Source organism: Rana temporaria, chromosome 3, assembly GCF_905171775.1.
Source record: "Rana temporaria chromosome 3, aRanTem1.1, whole genome shotgun sequence".
NCBI lineage: Eukaryota > Metazoa > Chordata > Amphibia > Anura > Ranidae > Rana > Rana temporaria.
In genome coordinates, this window is record NC_053491.1 from 213,767,033 (window position 1) to 213,785,952 (window position 18,920).

Consider the following 18,920-nt stretch of genomic DNA (forward strand, 5'->3'; position numbering starts at 1 on the left):
TAAGGCCAGCGAACCATATAATGTATTAAACGCTTGGAAAGGAATGCTTACATATTAAAACACTAGCATTTCACCTACGAAATAGCTGAAACCGCATATTTTCATAACAATCTGGGATTGCAAAAATATGTCTTAGCAACCTTGTTATTAAATTGTAATGATATTGATGCTCCATCATAAGCTGATCATTCATTTTATTTAACAATTTTCGTGTATAAATTACCAACAAATGTCAAGGTTCCATGGAGAACATATTCAAATCAGTATAAAAAGGAGCTAAGGTCCCTGTCACACCGAGGCGGCGGGGGCATTGGCGGTAAAGCACCTCTATTTTTATTTTTAGCGGCGCTTTACCGTGAATTCCCCCACTAGAGGCTGAGAAAGGGTTAAAACGATAGGAAATTCCTATCGTCTGTGTGCAACTCCGACGGAGAAAAAACCTATGCATGCTCAGAATCAAGTCGACGCATGCTCGGAAGCATTGAACTTAATTTTTCTCGGCTCATCGTAGTGTTTTACGTCACTGCGTTTTGGACAGTCGGAATTTGGTCTGACAGTGTGTATGCAAGGCAGCTTGAACGGAATTCAGACGAAAAATTCCATTGGATTTTAGGCCATCGGAAATTCCAATTGTGTGTATGAGGCATTAGAGTAGCTATAAGATTACTGTCACCCAGTCTAGTGGACGAGAGGACATCCGTGATAGGCGGAACACTGATCAGAGGCTCTGCTGGGAAAATTATTGTTCCGCCTATCACGGAACAGCCTGAGGAGGAGGCGCGGCTTTTGAATAATGGACACCCGCAGCCTGAGAAACTCTGAAAACAGGAGAAGGTAGGAAGATCGTTGAGGCAGGCATACTGGCACAGTGAGGCAGGCATACTGGCACAGTGAAGCAGGCATACTGGCACAGTGAGGCAGGCATACTGGCACAGTGAGTCAGGCATACTGGCACAGTGAAGCAGGCATACTGGCACAGTGAGGCAGGCATACTGGCACAGTGAGGCAAGCATAATGGCACAGTGAGGCAGGCATAATGGCACAGTGAGGCAGGCATACTGGCACAGTGAGGCAGGCATACTGGCACAGTGAGGCAGGCATACTGGCACAGTTAGGCAGGCATACTGGCACAGTGAGGCATGTATAATGGCACAGTGAGGCATGTATAATGGCACAGTGAGGCATGTATAATGGCACAGTGAGGGGTCATCTTATACAGTGAGTATATCCCAAAACCAGCATTTTAGCTAGAAAATTAGGAGGTCGTCTTATACGCCCAGTCATCTTATACGCCGGCAAATACGGTATACACTAATATCCAGCGCTACTAGGACACACAATAATGCAGACTGTCTCTTAGCAGTAGTAAAAAAGCTTGTCCATTTATTAACCACAATGTAAATAAAGTCCTGTCCTGAAGTGGACGACAGGTGAAGAAAATGAAACACTTGCAGTAAAAAGGCTTTGAAGTAACACCTACGATCCCTTGAGCAAGGAGACAGTCTGCATTATTGTGTGTCCTAGGAGCGCTGGATATTAGTGTATAGATGTTTGTATATTCGTTACTTCAGGGTACGATTTTCACCTAGCTGCTCTGGGTTTACACCCTTCTTTTTAAATTTTTACTCCCACCTTCTGATGTCTGACTATTTTTCCACACACGTCTGCCAATATTCGCGCTGGTGATATTGTTGTTTCTTCTTAGTATAGCAAGATAGGCATGCAGATTACGTCACAGTTTGGGAAAATATATCTTTAAACTGCCAAAACTTTTCCTGCATCCTCTAAGGTCTGCTGCCAGCTTTGTAAGATCACCACCACAGTAATAAATACACAAGGAGCCATTCTAGGAAAAGACAATATATACCCCCATCACTATTTTAACTTAATTATAGCTACTTTAAATTAAATCCTTCTACTTGACAATAGGAACCAAGATCTTCAGCATTACCCTAACTACACCAAGTACCCCACATTAACTAAAAAGACACTACTTTCATTACAAAGGACAGTTTATATACTATCTTTTAAAATAATATGCACAGGTCATGCATTAACAAATTTACCATGGATAGCATGCAATTTACCAGTTGTCTAAAGCAGGGGTCTCCATACTTTCTAAACAAACAAAGGACCGGTTTACGGTCTATCAGACTTTAGATGGACCACACTGTAGCCAGTGGGAGTAAACAATTCACTATTTTTAGTATTAAGGGGAGAAATACTGCCCCAACTTGGTGTCAGTAGAAGGAAAAATGCCCCAATCTTGGTATCAATGTTGGTGTCAGTGGGAAGAATAGTTCCCCATCATTGGTGTCAGTGGGATTAAACAATGCCCCACCTTTAGTATAGGGGGGAGGACTAGTGCTTGATCATTGATGTCAGTGGGAGGACTAATGGCCCATCAATGCACTGGTGTAAGTGGGAGGAATCGTCCCCCATCATTGATCTGAGTGGACGAAATGGTGCCCCACCACTGGTGTCCAGCGACCGAATGGTTCTCCACCACTGGCGTCAGTGGACTGAATGGTGCCCTGCCACTGGCGTCAGTGGACCGAGAGGAGCCCCACCACTGGCGTCAGTGGACCGAATGGTGCCCCATCACTGGGGTTAGTGGACAGAATGGGAATAGAGCCCTGCCACAGTTATCAATGGGAGGAATGGTGCCTCATTATTGGTGTCAGTGGGAGAAATGGTGCCCCATAATTAATGTCAGTGGAAGAAATAGTGCCCTTTCCTATCAATATCAATGGAAGGACTAGTGTCTCAGCCTTGGTGTCATTGAGACTAATAGTAACCCATCATTGTTTTAAAAGGAGGCACAGTGCCTCATTATTGATGTCAGTGGGAAGAATAGTTCCCCATCATTGGTGTCAGTGGGATTAAACAATGCCCCACCTTTAGTATAGGGGGAGGACTAGTGCTTGATCATTGATGTCAGTGGGAGGACTAGTGGCCCATCAATGCACTGGCAGGGATGGACTGGCCATTGGGACTACAGGGAGTTTCCCGGTGGGCCGATGGCTCAGTGGGCCGGCTTCAGTGACAGCAGACGACCGCTCCTCTGTCTCTCCGTTCCCGCAGCGCTCACCTCCTCTCCCTCCTCGCAGTGCTCACCTGGGGGGATCAGAGAAGCAGGGGGAGGACCAGAGGAGCAGGGGGGACGACAGAGGAGCATGGGGAAGGGGACAGACAGCTGACTCAACAGCTATGGCCTGGGAGTTTCTCACTTCTGCCTAATCTTGTCCCATAAGGGAGGGCACCGAACTGATTCTTTTCCCCGGGTGAAATATTGTCTAGCTTCCCCACTGGTACTGCCTATAAAAGTATCAGTACCAGCCTCTCTACTCTAATAAAGCTAGTGAAGGGGGAGAGGGGGCTTGGGTGGCCGGGGGGGGGGGGGTGGGATTTGTCTGGCTGCTATGGGAGAGACCTGTCAAAGTGGGCCAGTCTGGATGAAGTCCAGGGCCACATTTTTGTCCCAGTCCAGCCCTGTGCACTGGTGTAAGTGGGAGAAATCGTCCCCCATCAATGATCTGAGTGGACGAAATGGTGCCCACCACTGGTGTCCAGCTACCGAATGATTCTCCACCACTGGCGTCAGTGGACTGAATGGTGCCCTGCCACTGGCGTCAGTGGACCGAGAGGAGCCCCACCACTGGCGTCAGTGGACCGAATGGTGCCCCATCACTGGGGTCAGTGGACAGAATGGGAATAGAGCCCCGCCATAGTTATCAATGGGAGGAATAGTGCCTCATTATTGGTGTAAGTGGGAGAAATGGTGCCCCATAATTGATGTCAGTGGAGAAATAGTGCCCCTTCCTATCAATATCAATGGAAAGACTAGTGTCTCAGCCTTGGTGTCATTGAGACTAATAGTAACCCATCATTGTATCAATGGGAGGAACAATGCCTCATTATTGGTGTCAGTATGAAGAATAGTGCCTCCTCATCCGTATCAATGGGAAGAATAATGCCTTAATATTGGTGTCAGTGCGAGGAATAGTGTCCCATCGTTGGTGTCAGTAGGAGGAAGGATCAGATAAAAGCTAGCAAGGGTCGCAGTTTGGAGACCACTGGTATATAGTGCTAGAAAACATCTAGCACAACCCCCCCCTGTCAGGAGCGCAGTCGATTGTCTAACCACTACTCGTGTCTATCAGACGCGAGTGAAGAAAAGCCGATCTGTGGCTTTTCCTGTTTACATTGCGATCAGCTGTGATTGGACATGGCTAATCACGTGATAAAGAGCCCCCCCCAGAGGCTCTTTACTGAGATCAGTGTAGCGGTGTGTCAGACTGACACACCGGATCACCGATCACCGCAAAACGCGCCCCCCCCGTCAATAGACGTCCAATCAGGATAACAAAACCACTTCCCGGACATCAATTTACTATTGACCTTGCGGGAAGTGGTTAAATATTAGGACACTTACCTTTTCAAGAATCCAGCAGTGTCCTCACTCAAGCCGATTTCTCAATCAGCTATCGGGTGCTGCTGCCACCATCTCCTATAAGGGAAACCAGCAGTGAAGCCTTGTGGCTTCAAAGCCAGTTTCCTGCTGAGGCTGGCTCTGGGGGAAAGAGGAGGGGCAAACATAAGGGTGAGTTTACTGCAGCAAACTCAGCCAGAAGTGGGAGTGGGTACCTGTCAAAACTGGCTACCCACTCCCTCCTCCCCCCAGAAGGTGCCACATTTCTTGGTGAACCGGACAAATTTCGATCCATGTATGGGCAACTGTGGTTGTCTCCCTGCCGTCAAAACACAATAGCTCAGCAGGAGTGACTCCCCCATCCACTTCAAATGTGTGGATGCAGGAATCAGATCTTTTTTTCCATTCAACCCGCTGGTTTAGCAGGAACCGGCGAAGATTAGAAAGATGTATGGACAGGCTGAATGTATCCACGTTGAGCATTTCACCTACTTGGGTACAACCAGCCTACCGGATTTTACATGCGAGTTATTGCTAGTGGCTTTTATAGCCGCTAGCAATAATCACACTGTGTTCTCCTGGCAGGGACATCTTCCAAAGCTTCCCCCCTGCTGGAAAGGGATCCCCCTGTCAACACTGCAACCCAGGGAAGATTTGCTCCATCTATGGCCGGCTTTCTCAGCCTCATTTATTGATGTGTGTTAAATAATAACAACAGCCTGTTCTCCATCAACCGTCTAGAATTTCCAACAGCATTAAACACCTTCTAAAAATATATTTTTAGGAGCAATCTTCCATAGCTGGTTAACGTACCAATCACAGCATATAACAAAACATAGTATTACAAGAACTTTAGCAGCAATCTAATTGCTATGACAACACCAGAGCCTACCAAAAATTATTTAGAACTATATAATGCTACTTCTGTATCAATCAAACACAAGATAGAGAGAAATAGTGTTACTTTTTTTCCATGATAGAGGTATTGATCTAAAGCAGGGGTCGACAAATCCCGGGCGCCAGGTCGCCATGGCGACTAGAAATGGGGTCCTGGCGACTTGGCTTGGAAGGGGGGGCAAAAAAAAAAAAAAAAAAATTTTTTTTTTTTTTTTTTTTGTGAGCTGGCACCATCTGGTGGTGAACCGTTGGTATTACAAGTTATTACCACCAGATGTGTAAGCTGGCGCCATCTGGTGGTGGCCGTTGGTATTACAAGTTAAGCATTACAAGTTAAACAGCAATTCTAATGTAATTTTTCACTATTTTCACTGCCATCTTCTTCCCTCTAATTAGAACCCCCAAACATTATATATATTTTTTATTCTAACACCCTAGAGAATAAAATGGCGATCGTTGCAATACTTTCTGTCATGCCGTATTTGCGCAGCGGTCTTGCAAGCGCACTTTTTTGGGGAAAAAATTACACTTTTTTTAATTAAAAAATAAGACAACAGTAAAATTATCCCCATTTTTTTTAATAGTATGAAAGATAATGTTACGCTGAGTAAATTGATACCCAACATGTCACGCTTCAAAATTATGTCCGCTCGTGGAAGGGCGTCAAACTTTTACCCTTTAAAATCTCCATATGCGACGTTTAAAAAACTCTACAGGTTGCATGTTTTGAGTTACAGAGGAGGTCTAGGGCTAGAATTATTGCTCTCGCGCTACCAATCGCGGCGATACCTTACATGTGTGGTTTGAACACCGTTTACATATGCGGTCGCTGCTCACGTATGTGTTTGCTTCTGCGCGCAAGCTCGTCGCGACGGGGCGCGTTTTCTGGCTCCTAACTTTTTTAGCTGGCTCCTAGATTCCAAGCAAATTTGTCAACCCCTGATCTAAAGATCCCAGGATTTCCAATGTGCTGTAGGTTATAGCTAATAGTGCTTGAACTGGTGCCATCACTAGTACAAACTGGACAGGTTACGGGTAGGTCTCCTGGCTAAAATAAATCCTGAAGCGCACAAATGATTGTAGTAAAAAGCACAACATTTAATGCAACGCCGCAAAACCAAGAACACAAGTATGACGGCTAAGAATAGAATTTCTGTTACATCAAAATGATTTAATAGGTCAAAACTTTCATGACATGTTGCTTTCTTGTTATGCAGCCAAATATAAAGATTATCTCAAAATACACTCAACATGCCCCTGAGCTCCAGTCATCGCTTCAGGCATGTGAGAAGCAGATTGCTGAACGTCAGGGCAAATAACTCTTTTTGGACAGGACCCTTTCTCCTGACACCGGCTGGCTTGTCCCTGTTTTGCATCCACTCTGGATCTCAGATATACAAGCTACAGAGTGCTGTACAAGTGTGCAGGGCTCTGTTTGGAAAGCTGTAGGCATCCAAAGGTCAGAAAAACTGTTTCAAGGCCTCACACAGAGAAAAGTGACATTGTCAACAGACAGATCAGAGTTAAAGTCTGATCAGGAAAGATGAAAGCAGGTTGTTGTATGCATAATGCAGTGTAGAATTTAAAGCTCACCTTTCATAGGCGTAGTATAGATAGAGCAACACAAGAGGTTTACCCATTGGTTTCTATAGGTGACTGCACTTTGCTAATTTTCTTTTGCATTATAAAATACAGGTACCCAAAAACATTATATCTGGGATTTTGAACCAGACCACCAATTTATTGCACATTATTGGGTTGATTTACTAAAACTGGAGCACTCAGAATCTGGTGCAGCTCTGCACATCAGCTTCTAACTTTAGCTTGTTCAATTAAGCTTTGGCAATAAAAATGGGAAGCTGATTGGTAGGATTGGCAATAAAATCAGGAAGCTGATTGGTAAGATTGGCAAAAAAAACAGGAAGCTGATTGGTAGGATTGGCAATAAAACCGGGAAGCTGATTGGTAAGATTGGCAAAAAAAACAGGAAGCTGATTGGTAAGAATGGCAATAAAACCGGGAAGCTGATTGGTAAGATTGGCAAAAAAAACAGGAAGCTGATTGGTAGGATTGGCAATAAAACCGGGAAGCTGATTGGTAAGAATGGCAATAAAACCGGGAAGCTGATTTGTAAGAATGGCAATAAAACCGGGAAGCTGATTGGTAAGAATGGCAAAAAAAACGGGAAGCTGATTGGTAAGAATGGCAATAAAACCGGGAAGCTGATTGGTAAGAATGGCAATAAAACCGGGAAGCTGATTGGTAAGAATGGCAATAAAACCGGGAAGCTGATTGGTAAGATTGGCAATAAAACCAGGAAGCTGATTGGTAAGATTGGCAATAAAACCGGGAAGCTGATTGGTAAGAATGGCAATAAAACCAGGAAGCTGATTGGTAAGAATGGCAATAAAACCGGGAAGCTGATTGGTAAGATTGGCAATAAAACCAGGAAGCTGATTGGTAAGATTGGCAATAAAACCGGGAAGCTGATTGGTAAGAATGGCAATAAAACCGGGAAGCTGATTGGTAAGATTGGCAATAAAACCAGGAAGCTGATTGGTAAGATTGGCAATAAAACCGGCAAGCTGATAGGTAAGATTGGCAATAAAACCGGGAAGCTGACCTATAAGTTTGGTAATAAAACTGGGAAGCTGATTGGTAAGATTGGCAATAAAACTGAGAAGCTGATTGGTTTATATGCAGAGCTGCAACTTTGCACTCTCCAGTTTTAATAAATCTCCCCCTATGTCCCCATAATCCCTTTATCATACTGTCAACATCATCATTACCAGTCTTTTTAGGTACCAGTGTTGTAAACCCTTACAGACCACTTAGACCTACAGGTAAGCCTAGATTAAGGCTTACCTGTAGGTGCAAGAAATATCTCCTAAATCTACATGGTTTAGGATACATTTCCAAAAGACATGCACCGATGTCTAACGGCGCATGTGCCGTAGACAACGGCGCGCAAGTGCACTGAGCGTGCCGTTACTAACCCGCGCGCATATGCCTTTTTCTTGCCGGGTTTTTTTTTTTCATATTTTTTTTAAGAGGGTTTTACTTCCTCTTTAAAAGAGCTCAATAGTTTGGTTTTACTTTACATACAGATAACTCAAAACATAACAGCTAAAAGCTAAAGACAAGTACACAAGCTAGCTACAACTAGTAAGATGTTTCTGTTTATTGCAATCAAAACATGGAATTGGTATAACCCTACTGATGATACTCTTATGTCATCTATAACATCCATTCATAGTCTACACATTGGATCCAGGTTCATAAATGCAGAAAATGCGATTTCATGTTTCAAAATTTAAAAGGTCCAATCCTATACCCCCATTATTTGTATTCCATATAACCAAGAGGTATGGATACACTTGATTAAAGAGGAAGTAAACCCTCTTAAAAAAAAACCCTGTAAGACAAAGACATAATGCGCTAGTATGCATAGCATACTAGCTCATTATGTATTACCTCCGATCAAAGCCCCCGCAGCGGTCCTCGTCTCCCTCTCTGGCCGCCGACATGTCGTCCCGGAGTTACTTACGGGTATTATACAGGTATCTGCACCCCCCTCAAAGGTGCCAAATGTGACACCAAAGGGGGGGGGATTCCGAAAAGTGGAAGTTCCATTTTTTAGTGGAACTCCACTTTAATATAGGCATGCCTGTAGCATAAGGTTGTAAAAAAAAGTGTTTACAACCACTTTAAGAACTCCTGTATTAGAAGATTTTAGAGATCGTCTTCAGATCAGACACTCCAAACCACAGTACTTATTGGTCAGTCACATTGCATTTTCCCAATTGATTTACCATTCTCTCAAATAACTATGGGGTTTCTGTTGTCTTTTTTAAAGGGACACACACATTACATACAAGGTAGTGAGAGGACCTACCTAATAGTTCATTCCAAACATATCCAGTCGGGTAGGCCCTTAAAGTGATACTAAAAAGGTAGATTTTTTATTTATTTATTTTTAAACAACAAACATGTCATACCTGCTCTGTGCAATGGATTTGCACAGAGCAGCTCAGATCCTCCTCTTCTCAGGTCCCTCATTGGCGCTCCCAGTCCCTCCCTTCTGTTGAGTGCCCCCATAACAAGCACCTTTCTGAGGGGGTACCCAAGCAGGCTCGCTTCCATTCACAAACGGAGTGCGGCTCAGCCCTGCCCTCTCTTCATTGGCTCACTGGCTGTGATTGACAGTAGCAGAAGCCAATGGTTCCTGCTACTGAGTTAGCAGGAACCAGGCAGAGGAAGAGACCCGGGAGAGCAGCTGCTCTTGTGCATATCGCTGGATCGAGATGGGGCTCAGGTAAAAAATTAAGGTACAAAAATACATTCAGCCGTTACAACCACTAGCCATACACTGACGGTATTTCAGCCGTTTCCTGATGATCTCGCCAAAATTTTCCTTGTGGGTGGCTCTGTCAGCCCTCTCCCACCCAACACCCTTTGACTGCAAAATCAAAGGAGTTGGGCAGAAAAATGTTGGTCAAACTGCACGTAATCAGATGCAGCCACTGTTCGAGTATTGTGCCAGCTGTCAGAATACAATAGCCGCAGCAAAGACAGGAAATTAAACAATCAAGTAGTTTGATGCATGGATAGCTTTAAAGGGGTTGTAAACACTTTACAAACACTTTTCACTACAGGTAAGCGTATAATAAGGCTTACCTGTAGCTGCCCCAGATATCTCCTAAATCTGCACTTTTTAGGAGATATCCCCTTTATCAGCATGTGCCAACGTCATCGGCACATGCGCACTGAAGCAATAGCTTGTTTGTGCCGTTGCTTCAGCTTAAAGTGGTTGTAAACCCTCATCTCCTCTCTGAACTATTTACATATTTAGTAAGACACTGTACCGCTGCATCGACCGATCGCTATGTTTTAAATGTAATTTTTAGTTGTACCGTTTAAATCTTGGCTTTTCTGCAGTCTCCTTCTCATAGTATGCCTGCGCCATTCTCGTTTAGGTCTTCCGCATCTGCTGCAGGCATAACTTCCGCCCACAGTTGATTACGCTTGCTGTAATCCCGCGTGTGCGCACTACAGCCAATATTCAAGCCTCTTCTTCGTTTCCATCCATGAAACTCTGGGGGGGAGGAAAAGTCAGCGCAAACCATCGCGTGATGTCGGGGCTGACGTCAACAGCAGGAAATGACGCAGCCCCGACATAAACAGAGATTTGGCCGGCAGCGTCTCGGCTTGCCGGTTTGAACGATCGTACGGCGCATGCGCGGAACGACGTCATCACTCTGCATATCCGCGATATACAGGAAAGGAAGCAGGTAGGACAGAAAAGACACAGAGCAATGCATTGGGGAGATTAAGATGCTTTGATACAAAGTCGAAAATTTAGGTATACAACCGCTTTAAGTGTCGTTATCAGCAACTCCCACGCGCATGTGCGACGTCATCACGGAAATAACCCCAGGAGACATGTCGCTGGGCAGAACAGTGTGCCGGGACCGCAGCGGGGGCTTCGATCTATTGTGAGTATTTCATTATGCCTTTGTCTTGCAGGTTTTTTTTTTTGTTTTTGTTTTTCTGTGGGTTTACAACCACTTTAAATATGTACCCTGATAACTAGGCTGCATGGGCACATTTCTACTAAATATAGACATACATTTAAAGTGGTTGTAAAAGCAGAAGGTCAGTGAGCCAATGAGGAGAAAAGGGGATGGGGCCGGACCGTGGCTCCATGTCTGAATGGACAAAGGGAGCTGTGGCTCGGGTGCCCCAATAGCAAGCTGCTTGCTGTGGGGGCACTCAAACAAAAACTTTAGGATCACTTTAAGCCTGTAATTGGAAGATCTCACCACCATATGACCATAGCACAAGTAATGAACAGACAGCCCTGTATTTGACTAGATGAAGAGTGATAGGCCAGGAAACCCCCGATTTCAGTTCTTCCCACAAGATGTGCCTGGGGAAATCACAGACTGACCATAAACATCTTTTGCTGTAAATGAAGCCTTGTCTTTTGGTACCTTGGTGAGCATACATGTAGCGACTTAGCAATGATTTAAATACAAGCAAGTCACCATTAAAACATTAAACAATACAACACATTCTGAGACCAGCCGAGAAGATCAAATAAAAATAAGATCTGTTAGTAATAATTGTCAACTATACATTAAAAACAATCACATAATCAATGTGAATTATCATCAGTTCTCTGACACACAAGCAGATGTTTTTTTGATCGATCAGAAGCCTTCAGCTAAATTCTACCTCATCATTCCAGCAGAATCAAAATCGATCACTGCATTGATCAAATGTAGAATTCATTCAATTTGATTTGTTTTAATTGCATGGAATGATAACGTGAATAGTCCCATCGATGTGGCCTTTATGGCGGCCATACGCGCTTTGATTTTATTATCAGATCGATTAGATTCGACCAAACAAAGTTGATCAGTCAGAGTGTACATTTATCGGTCGTGCTGCATCAATCGGCAGCAACGAGATGCTTAGGTCATGAATTTGGTTGTATTTCAAATGATGAGGTAATGAGATTGCATGGTGAAAACAGAGATGTGATCAGTGGCGTCACTAGGGTTGGTGTCACACGGTGCGGTAAAACATGGTGTCACCCCCCCTCTGTCTAGGCTACCCAGCACCAAGCAGGCAGCGCACGGGCACGGGCGTACCCTAAACCAGCCCCTGTAAATGATAGTATAGGGCAGTATAGTGGCAGGTTAGGTTAGTATAGAGTGGTATAGTGGCAGGTTGGTGTAGTGGGGTGGTATAGGACAGATTAAGGTGGTATAGGACATGTTGGGGTGATATAGGGTAGTTTGGGGTGGTATAGGGCAAGTTAGGGTTGCATAGGGCAGGTTGGGGTGGTATAGGGCAAGTTAGGGTGATACAGGGCAGGTTGGGGTGGTATAGTGCAAGTTAGGATGGAATAGGGCAAGTTGGGATGGCATGGGAAAGGTTGGGGTGGTACAGGGCAAGTTAGGGTGGCATTGGGCAGGTTAGGGTGGTATAGGGCAAGTTATGGTGGCATAGGGTAGATTGGGGTGGTACAGGGCAAGTTAGGGTGGCACAGGGCAAGTTGGGGTGGCATGGAAATTTTGGGGTGGTACAGGGCAGGCTGTGGTGGCACAGGGCAGGCTGGGTGGTACAGGGCAGGCTGGGGTGGTACAGGGCAGGCTGGGGTGGTACAGGGCTGTTTGGGTGGGGGTACAGGGCAGGCTGGGGTGGTATAGGGCTGTTTGGGGTGGTACAGGGCAGGCTGGGGTGGTACAGGGCAGGCTGGGTGATACAGGGCAGGCTGGGGTGGTACAGGGCAGGCTGGGATGGCACAGAGCAGGCTGGGGTGGTACAGGGCAGGCTGGGATTGCACAGGGCAGGCTGGGCATGTCAGCTAAAAAAAAATGGGATGGTGTCACCCCTCTAGCGTGTGCAACCCGGTGCAGACCGCACCCCCCGCACCCCCCTAGCAACGCCTCTGGATGTGATCGATAATTTCTGATTGATAAGTTATGAGCGTATCTTCGGACTAGTGATGGATGATGGAATGGGTTGTAGGGTATAGATTATTTATGGAAGTGGTCCTATCCAATGGAGGTGCGATGGGGTGATAGAACTTACCACTCTTCCGGAGAACCTTTCGATGGCCCTCTTGACTTTGCCATAGGTGCCTTTGCCCAGGGTCTCCATCAATTCATACCTGTGCTTCAGGTTGTGCTTGTGGTTATGCCTCTTCACCCCATGCTGCTTGGGGCCCAGCTCAGGAGGACTATTTGTCCCTGATTCTTCCTCAGAGAGGGACTGAGATGGGGAGGAAAGGTTCATCTGTTCCACCAAGCCGGCAGCCCCCTTGTCTGACCCCCCATGGAGGCAGCTGTCATCAGCATTGTTCTCCAGCTTCTCCGCACCATCTCCATCCATGTCTCCTCAGCAGGAGGACGAGGAGCTCAATGTGTCACTTGGCTGTGATGGCAGAAGCTACTCATCTGGCCCATGGACGACGATCCCATCAGCAGACCCCCATAGTGCACAAGGCTCAGCTATGTGATCTTATCAGTCCGACACTAAACAAATGCTTGGAGCATGATCCAGCACGCCGCTCCCTCTTCTCTATATCAGTCACCTATCACTCCTCATCCGGCTGTCCATTCCTCACACACACACACCGCTATCAATCCGAGGAGTCAGGGATGAGCAGAGCTGGAGAGGGATGCCCTGTGCCTGGCAGCAGCTGTCTCCATTCAGCTTCCTCTAGATGTGGCGCTGGAGCGCTGCTGAGGTGCTAACATGAGGTGCGCGGTGTCTGCTTCCAGGAGGGTGATTCACCTTCCCTGATGCCATCATTCTTGGCTTTCCTTTCTTTATCCCCTGAGTGTGCAGGCTCATGTGAGAGGCCCTTTTCATTCCCGTGTTGTGAGCGGCGGTGTGTGGAAAAGCCCATGTGGGTGGAGCGCAGCCTCCTCCTCCTCCTCCTTCCCTCACATTCCAGGCAGAGTGGAGAAGGGAGCCGGGGTCAGGCGGCAGGGCACAAGGCGAGGATACAGGCTACTGCCAGGGAAATACTGCCTGTCTGCCTACATCCTGTACCACCTAGTCCTGCTCAACTGCACCCACCGCCTCCTATTGTGTGCTCACCCCACAACACTGTGTGCCCATCTCACAACACAGCATAATGTGCCCACCTCATTATTGTGTTCACCTCGCAACATAGTCTCCTTACCTCACAACATAGTGTGCCAACCTCCTGCTTACATTACATCAGCGAGTAGTGTGCCCACCTCATTATTGTGTTCACCTCACAACATAGTGTGCCAACCTCACAATATAATGTACTTACATCACTAGGTAGTGTGCCAACCTCACAATATAGTTTGCTTACATCAGAGAGTAGTGTGCCCACCTCATCATTGTGTTCACCTCACAACATAGTGTCCTTACCTCAGAACATAGTGTGCCAACCTCACAATATAGTTTGCTTACATCAGAGAGTAGTGTGCCCACTTCATTACTGTGTTCGCCTCACAAAATAGTGTGCTCACATCACTACGCAGTGTGCCAACTTCACAATATAGTATGCTTACATCAGAGAGTAGTGTGCCCACCTCATTATTGTGTTCACCTCACAACATAGTGTCCTTACCTCAGAACATAGTGTGCCAACCTCACAATATAGTGTACTTACATCACTAGGTAGTGTGCCAACCTCACAATATAGTTTGCTTACATCAGAGAGTAGTGTGCCCACTTCATTACTGTGTTCGCCTCACAAAATAGTGTGCTCACATCACTACACAGTGTGCCAACCTCACAATATAGTATGCTTACATCAGACAGTAGTGTGCCCACCTCATTATTGTGTTTGCCTCACAACATAGTGTGCTCACATAACTATGTAGTGTGCCAACCTCACAATATAGCATGCTTACATCAGAGAGTAGTGTGCCCACTTCATTACTGTATTTGCCTCACAAAATAGTGTGCTCACATCACTACACAGTGTGCCAACCTCACAATATAGTATGCTTACATCAGATAGTAGTGTGCCCACCTCAATATTGTGTTTGCCTCACAACATGGTGTGCTCACATCACTACGTAGTGTGCCAACCTCACAATATAGCATGCTTACATCAGAGAGTAGTGTGCCCACTTCATTACTGTGTTCGCCTCACAAAATAGTGTGCTCACATCACTACACAGTGTGCAAACCTCACAATATAGTATGCTTACATCAGAGAGTAGTGTGCCCACTTCATTACTGCATTTGCCTCACAAAATAGTGTGCTCACATCACTATGTAGTGTGCCAACCCCATAATATAGTATGCTTACATCAGAGAGTAGTGTGCCCACTTCATTATTGTGTATTTACCTCACAACATAGGGGGAGAATTACAAAAACTGGTGCACTTAGAGTCTGGTGCAGCTGTGCATGGTAGCCAATCAGCTTCTAAGTTTAACTTGCTCAGTTCAGCTTTGGCAATAAAACCTGGAAGCTGATTGGTTTCTATGCAGAGTTGCACCAGATTTTGCACTCTCCATTTTAAGTAAATAAACCCCTATGGGGTTACATCAGAGAAGACTGTGCCTATGTCCTAATCGTGTTCACCTCTCAACACAGCGTCCTCACCTTATAATTACGCTCAAATCAGAGCCTAGGTGCCAAATCCCTAAGAGATAAATACTACATACATTTTTGAGTTAAAATAACTCATGTGGCATTTATCTCAAAAGAAGTAAATTCACTAAAAAAACATTTGTTATTTACCAAATATTTAATATGTTTTATGATATTTATCACTTCAGTTTGGCGTAATTTTTTGTGGCTTTTTTTTTTTTTTTACCTGCGAACACTGCACCAGAAGAAGATAGTTCAGTAAATAAAAGCACAGAGAAGTATTATGAAGCTGTGATAACAATCTAGAATGCTTTCATTCACAGAACACTTTCCCTGGTGAAATGTTACAATATATTTTCATTCCTGAGCTCAGGACACAACATTTCCACACTGATACATTGTATACTTCTAATGTACTGGCCAGTCCAAAGTTCCCCTCATTGTTATTTTGTACATTGCTAAAATAGGACTGCCTACAGCCAGGTCATAAACAAGGAATGTGCGTCCAAAGAGGAACTGCAGTCTGCTCACATAATTTAAAATAAGTACATCTTTGCCATTCTGAAGTTTCCCTCCAACCACTTTGCATATTATTTTATATATACTCCGATTCTGTACTTGCCAAATATGCTGCAGAAATCTCCATGCACTGAGTCTGGCTGCAACCATTTTAACTGTGGGCAGCTGAATCTGCTGCCTGTTTACTTCCTGGATTTAAACAGTTGCACACATCCAGCTCTGCAGCTCTCATAAGCCCTCTTAAGACTCACCCCCTCTCTTCCTAGCAAGAGAGAGAGAGCTGTGCATAATATGATAAGCCTAGGCTTTTTATCAGACAAGAAACAGAAAGTGGGCTGTATAAGGTATTTACTGGCAAAAAAAATAAAATGTTTTTACTATCCAGTTAAAACTACAAGGGCAGAGATTTAATAGATGGAAAGTTTAAAATGTGAAGGTCCGCTTTAAGGCTCAGTTTATATCTTGGCCTGTCGGGCAAAAATCGCAGTAAAATCTTGCAAACAGATTTGCGGGACACCTGTCACCCAAAAGAAGCTCTTGTTCCCCTTTAGGGCAACATGCGTCCTGCGATTCTGCTTGTGTGATTGTCGCCTGATGAATCGCAGCAAAATCGTATTTGGTGTGCTATTGAAAGTGACAGGGAAAGCTTTGAGAAACACACTGGGGGCCAAATTCTCAAAAAGTCTGCGTAACTTAAATTTCAGCAGTTAAGTTACACTGACTTAAAATTTCTACCTAAGGGCCATATTCTCAAACAAGTTACGTAGGCGTATCAACAGATACGCCTACGTAAGTCCGTTTCCTATGTTTAAGTGTATTCTCAAACTGAGATACACTTAAACATGCCTAAGATACGACAGCTTGCGCCGTTGTATCTTAGGCTGCAATATTTACGCTGACCGCTAGGTGGCGGTCAGCGTAGAATATGCAAATGACTAGTCACGCCGATTCTCGAACGTACGCTTGCCCGCCGTAGTGTTTTAACGTCGTTTCCGTAAGCGATACGCGGCGTAAAGATAAAGATGCCCCCTAGGTGGCGTACTCAATGTTAAGTATGGCCGTCGATCCCGCGTCGAAATTTCAAAATTGAACGTCGTTTACGTAAGTCGTCCGTGAATGGCACTGGACGCCATTTACGTTACAGTCAAAACAAATGACATCCGTGAGACGTCATTTAGCGCAATGCAAGTCGGGTAATTTACCCGACGGAGCATGCGCATTACGATCGGCGCGGGAGCGCGCCTAATTTAAATGATCCACGCCCCCTGCCTGGATCATTTGAATTAGGATGGCTTACGCGGGTGGACTTTACGCGATGCCGCCGCAAGTTCACAGGTAAGTGGTTTGGGAATCCGGCACTTGCCACTTAAACTTGCGGCGGCGTAACGTAAAGTACATACGTTCCGCCGCCTGAAATGTATGAGAATATGGCCCTCCGTGCCCGATCGTCAAAGCACTTAGGTAGAAATTTCAGGCCGTGTAACTTAAGTGCCGCCGTTGTAAGGCGGTCCTCCTCTCCTGGGGGCGTTTAAAATTTAAATGAGGCGCGCTCCCGCGCCGGCCGTACTGCGCATGCGTGTGACGTAATTTTTCCGACGTGCAGCGCACGAACGTAATTAACGCCGGGCGGCTTTGAGAATTTCGACGGGACACTAAAGTTGCGACGGGTGAAAAAAAAAGACGCGCCGGGAAAACAAATAATTAGAAAAAAAATGACAGCGTCGCTCAGCATGCATTCCTGAGAGGGAGAACTCCATGCCAATTTTCAAAGAAAAAAACGGCATGGGTTCCCCCCCCAGGAGCATACCAGGCCCTTAGGTCTGGTATGGGTCGTAAGGAGACCCCCCCACGCCGAAAAATTGACGTAGGGGGTCCCCCTACAATCCATACCAGACCCGTATCCAAAGCACGCTACCCGGCCGGTCAGGAAGGGAGTGGGGACGAGCGAGCGCCCCCCCTCCTGAGCCGTGCCAGGCCGCATGCCCTCAACATGGGGGGGTTGGGTGCTCTGGGGCAGGGGGGCGCACTGCGGGCCCCCCCACCCCAGAGCACCCTGTCCCCATGTTGATGAGGACAGGACCTCTTCCCGACAACCCTTGCCATTGGTTGTCGGGGTCTGCGGGCGGGGGCTTATCGGAATCTGGGAGTCCCCTTTAATAAGGGGGCCCCCAGATACTGGCCCCCCACCCTAAGTGAATGGATATGGGGTACATCGTACCCCTATCCATTCACCTGGAGGCAAAAAGTAAAAGTTAGTAAACACACAACACAAGGCTTTTTAAAATAATTTATTATTCTGCTCCGGATGCCCCCCCTGTCTTCGTTATTAGCTCAATTACCAGGGGGGGCTTCTTCTTCCACTCTCCGGGGGTCTTCTCCGCTCTCCGGGGGGGGTTTCTTCTTCCGCTCTCCGGGGGGGGCTTCTCCGGACTCCGGGGGTATTCTTCCATCTTCTCCCCTCTTCCGCTCTTGACTCGGCGAACCCCGGTTCTTCTGCAGCTCTCCGGTGCCTTCTTCTTCAGCGCTGGCTGCCTGCTATGTTTGTGTGTTAGCTCAATTAGTAACAGGCAGCCGGCGCGGTCTTCTGTGACGTCAGGGTCTTCTGTTCTTCTCTTCCCTTCTTCCGATGTTGCCTCGTCGCCTGTTGTCGCTGTAATGATGGAAGCGCGCCTTGCATCCCATTTATATAGGCATCACCGTCCCATCATGCTCCGGCAGGTACCCACGTGGTGGGTGCCTACCCACGTGCACCCACCACGTGGGTACCTGCCGGAGCATGATGGGACGATGATGCCTATATAAATGGGATGCAAGGCGCGCTTCCATCATTACAGCGACAACAGGCGACGAGGCAACATCGGAAGAAGGGAAGAGAAGAACAGAAGACCCTGACGTCACAGAAGACCGTGCCGGCTGCCTGTTACTAATTGAGCTAACACACAAACATAGCAGGCAGCCAGCGCTGAAGAAGAAGG

General features: G+C 46.1%; 1 protein-coding gene across 1 annotated transcript in view; it reads right to left on the reverse strand.

The window, feature by feature from the left end:
• NUAK1 (NUAK family kinase 1) overlaps positions 1-13,811 on the reverse strand; it is a 139,138-nt gene extending 125,327 nt beyond the window's left edge. The window contains exon 1 of the mRNA XM_040344218.1: positions 12,932-13,811. Within this exon, the coding sequence (XP_040200152.1) occupies positions 12,932-13,231 (300 nt within the window). The 5' untranslated portion in view covers positions 13,232-13,811. The remainder of the gene's footprint in view (positions 1-12,931) is intronic.
• Positions 13,812-18,920: the final 5,109 nt, after the last annotated feature.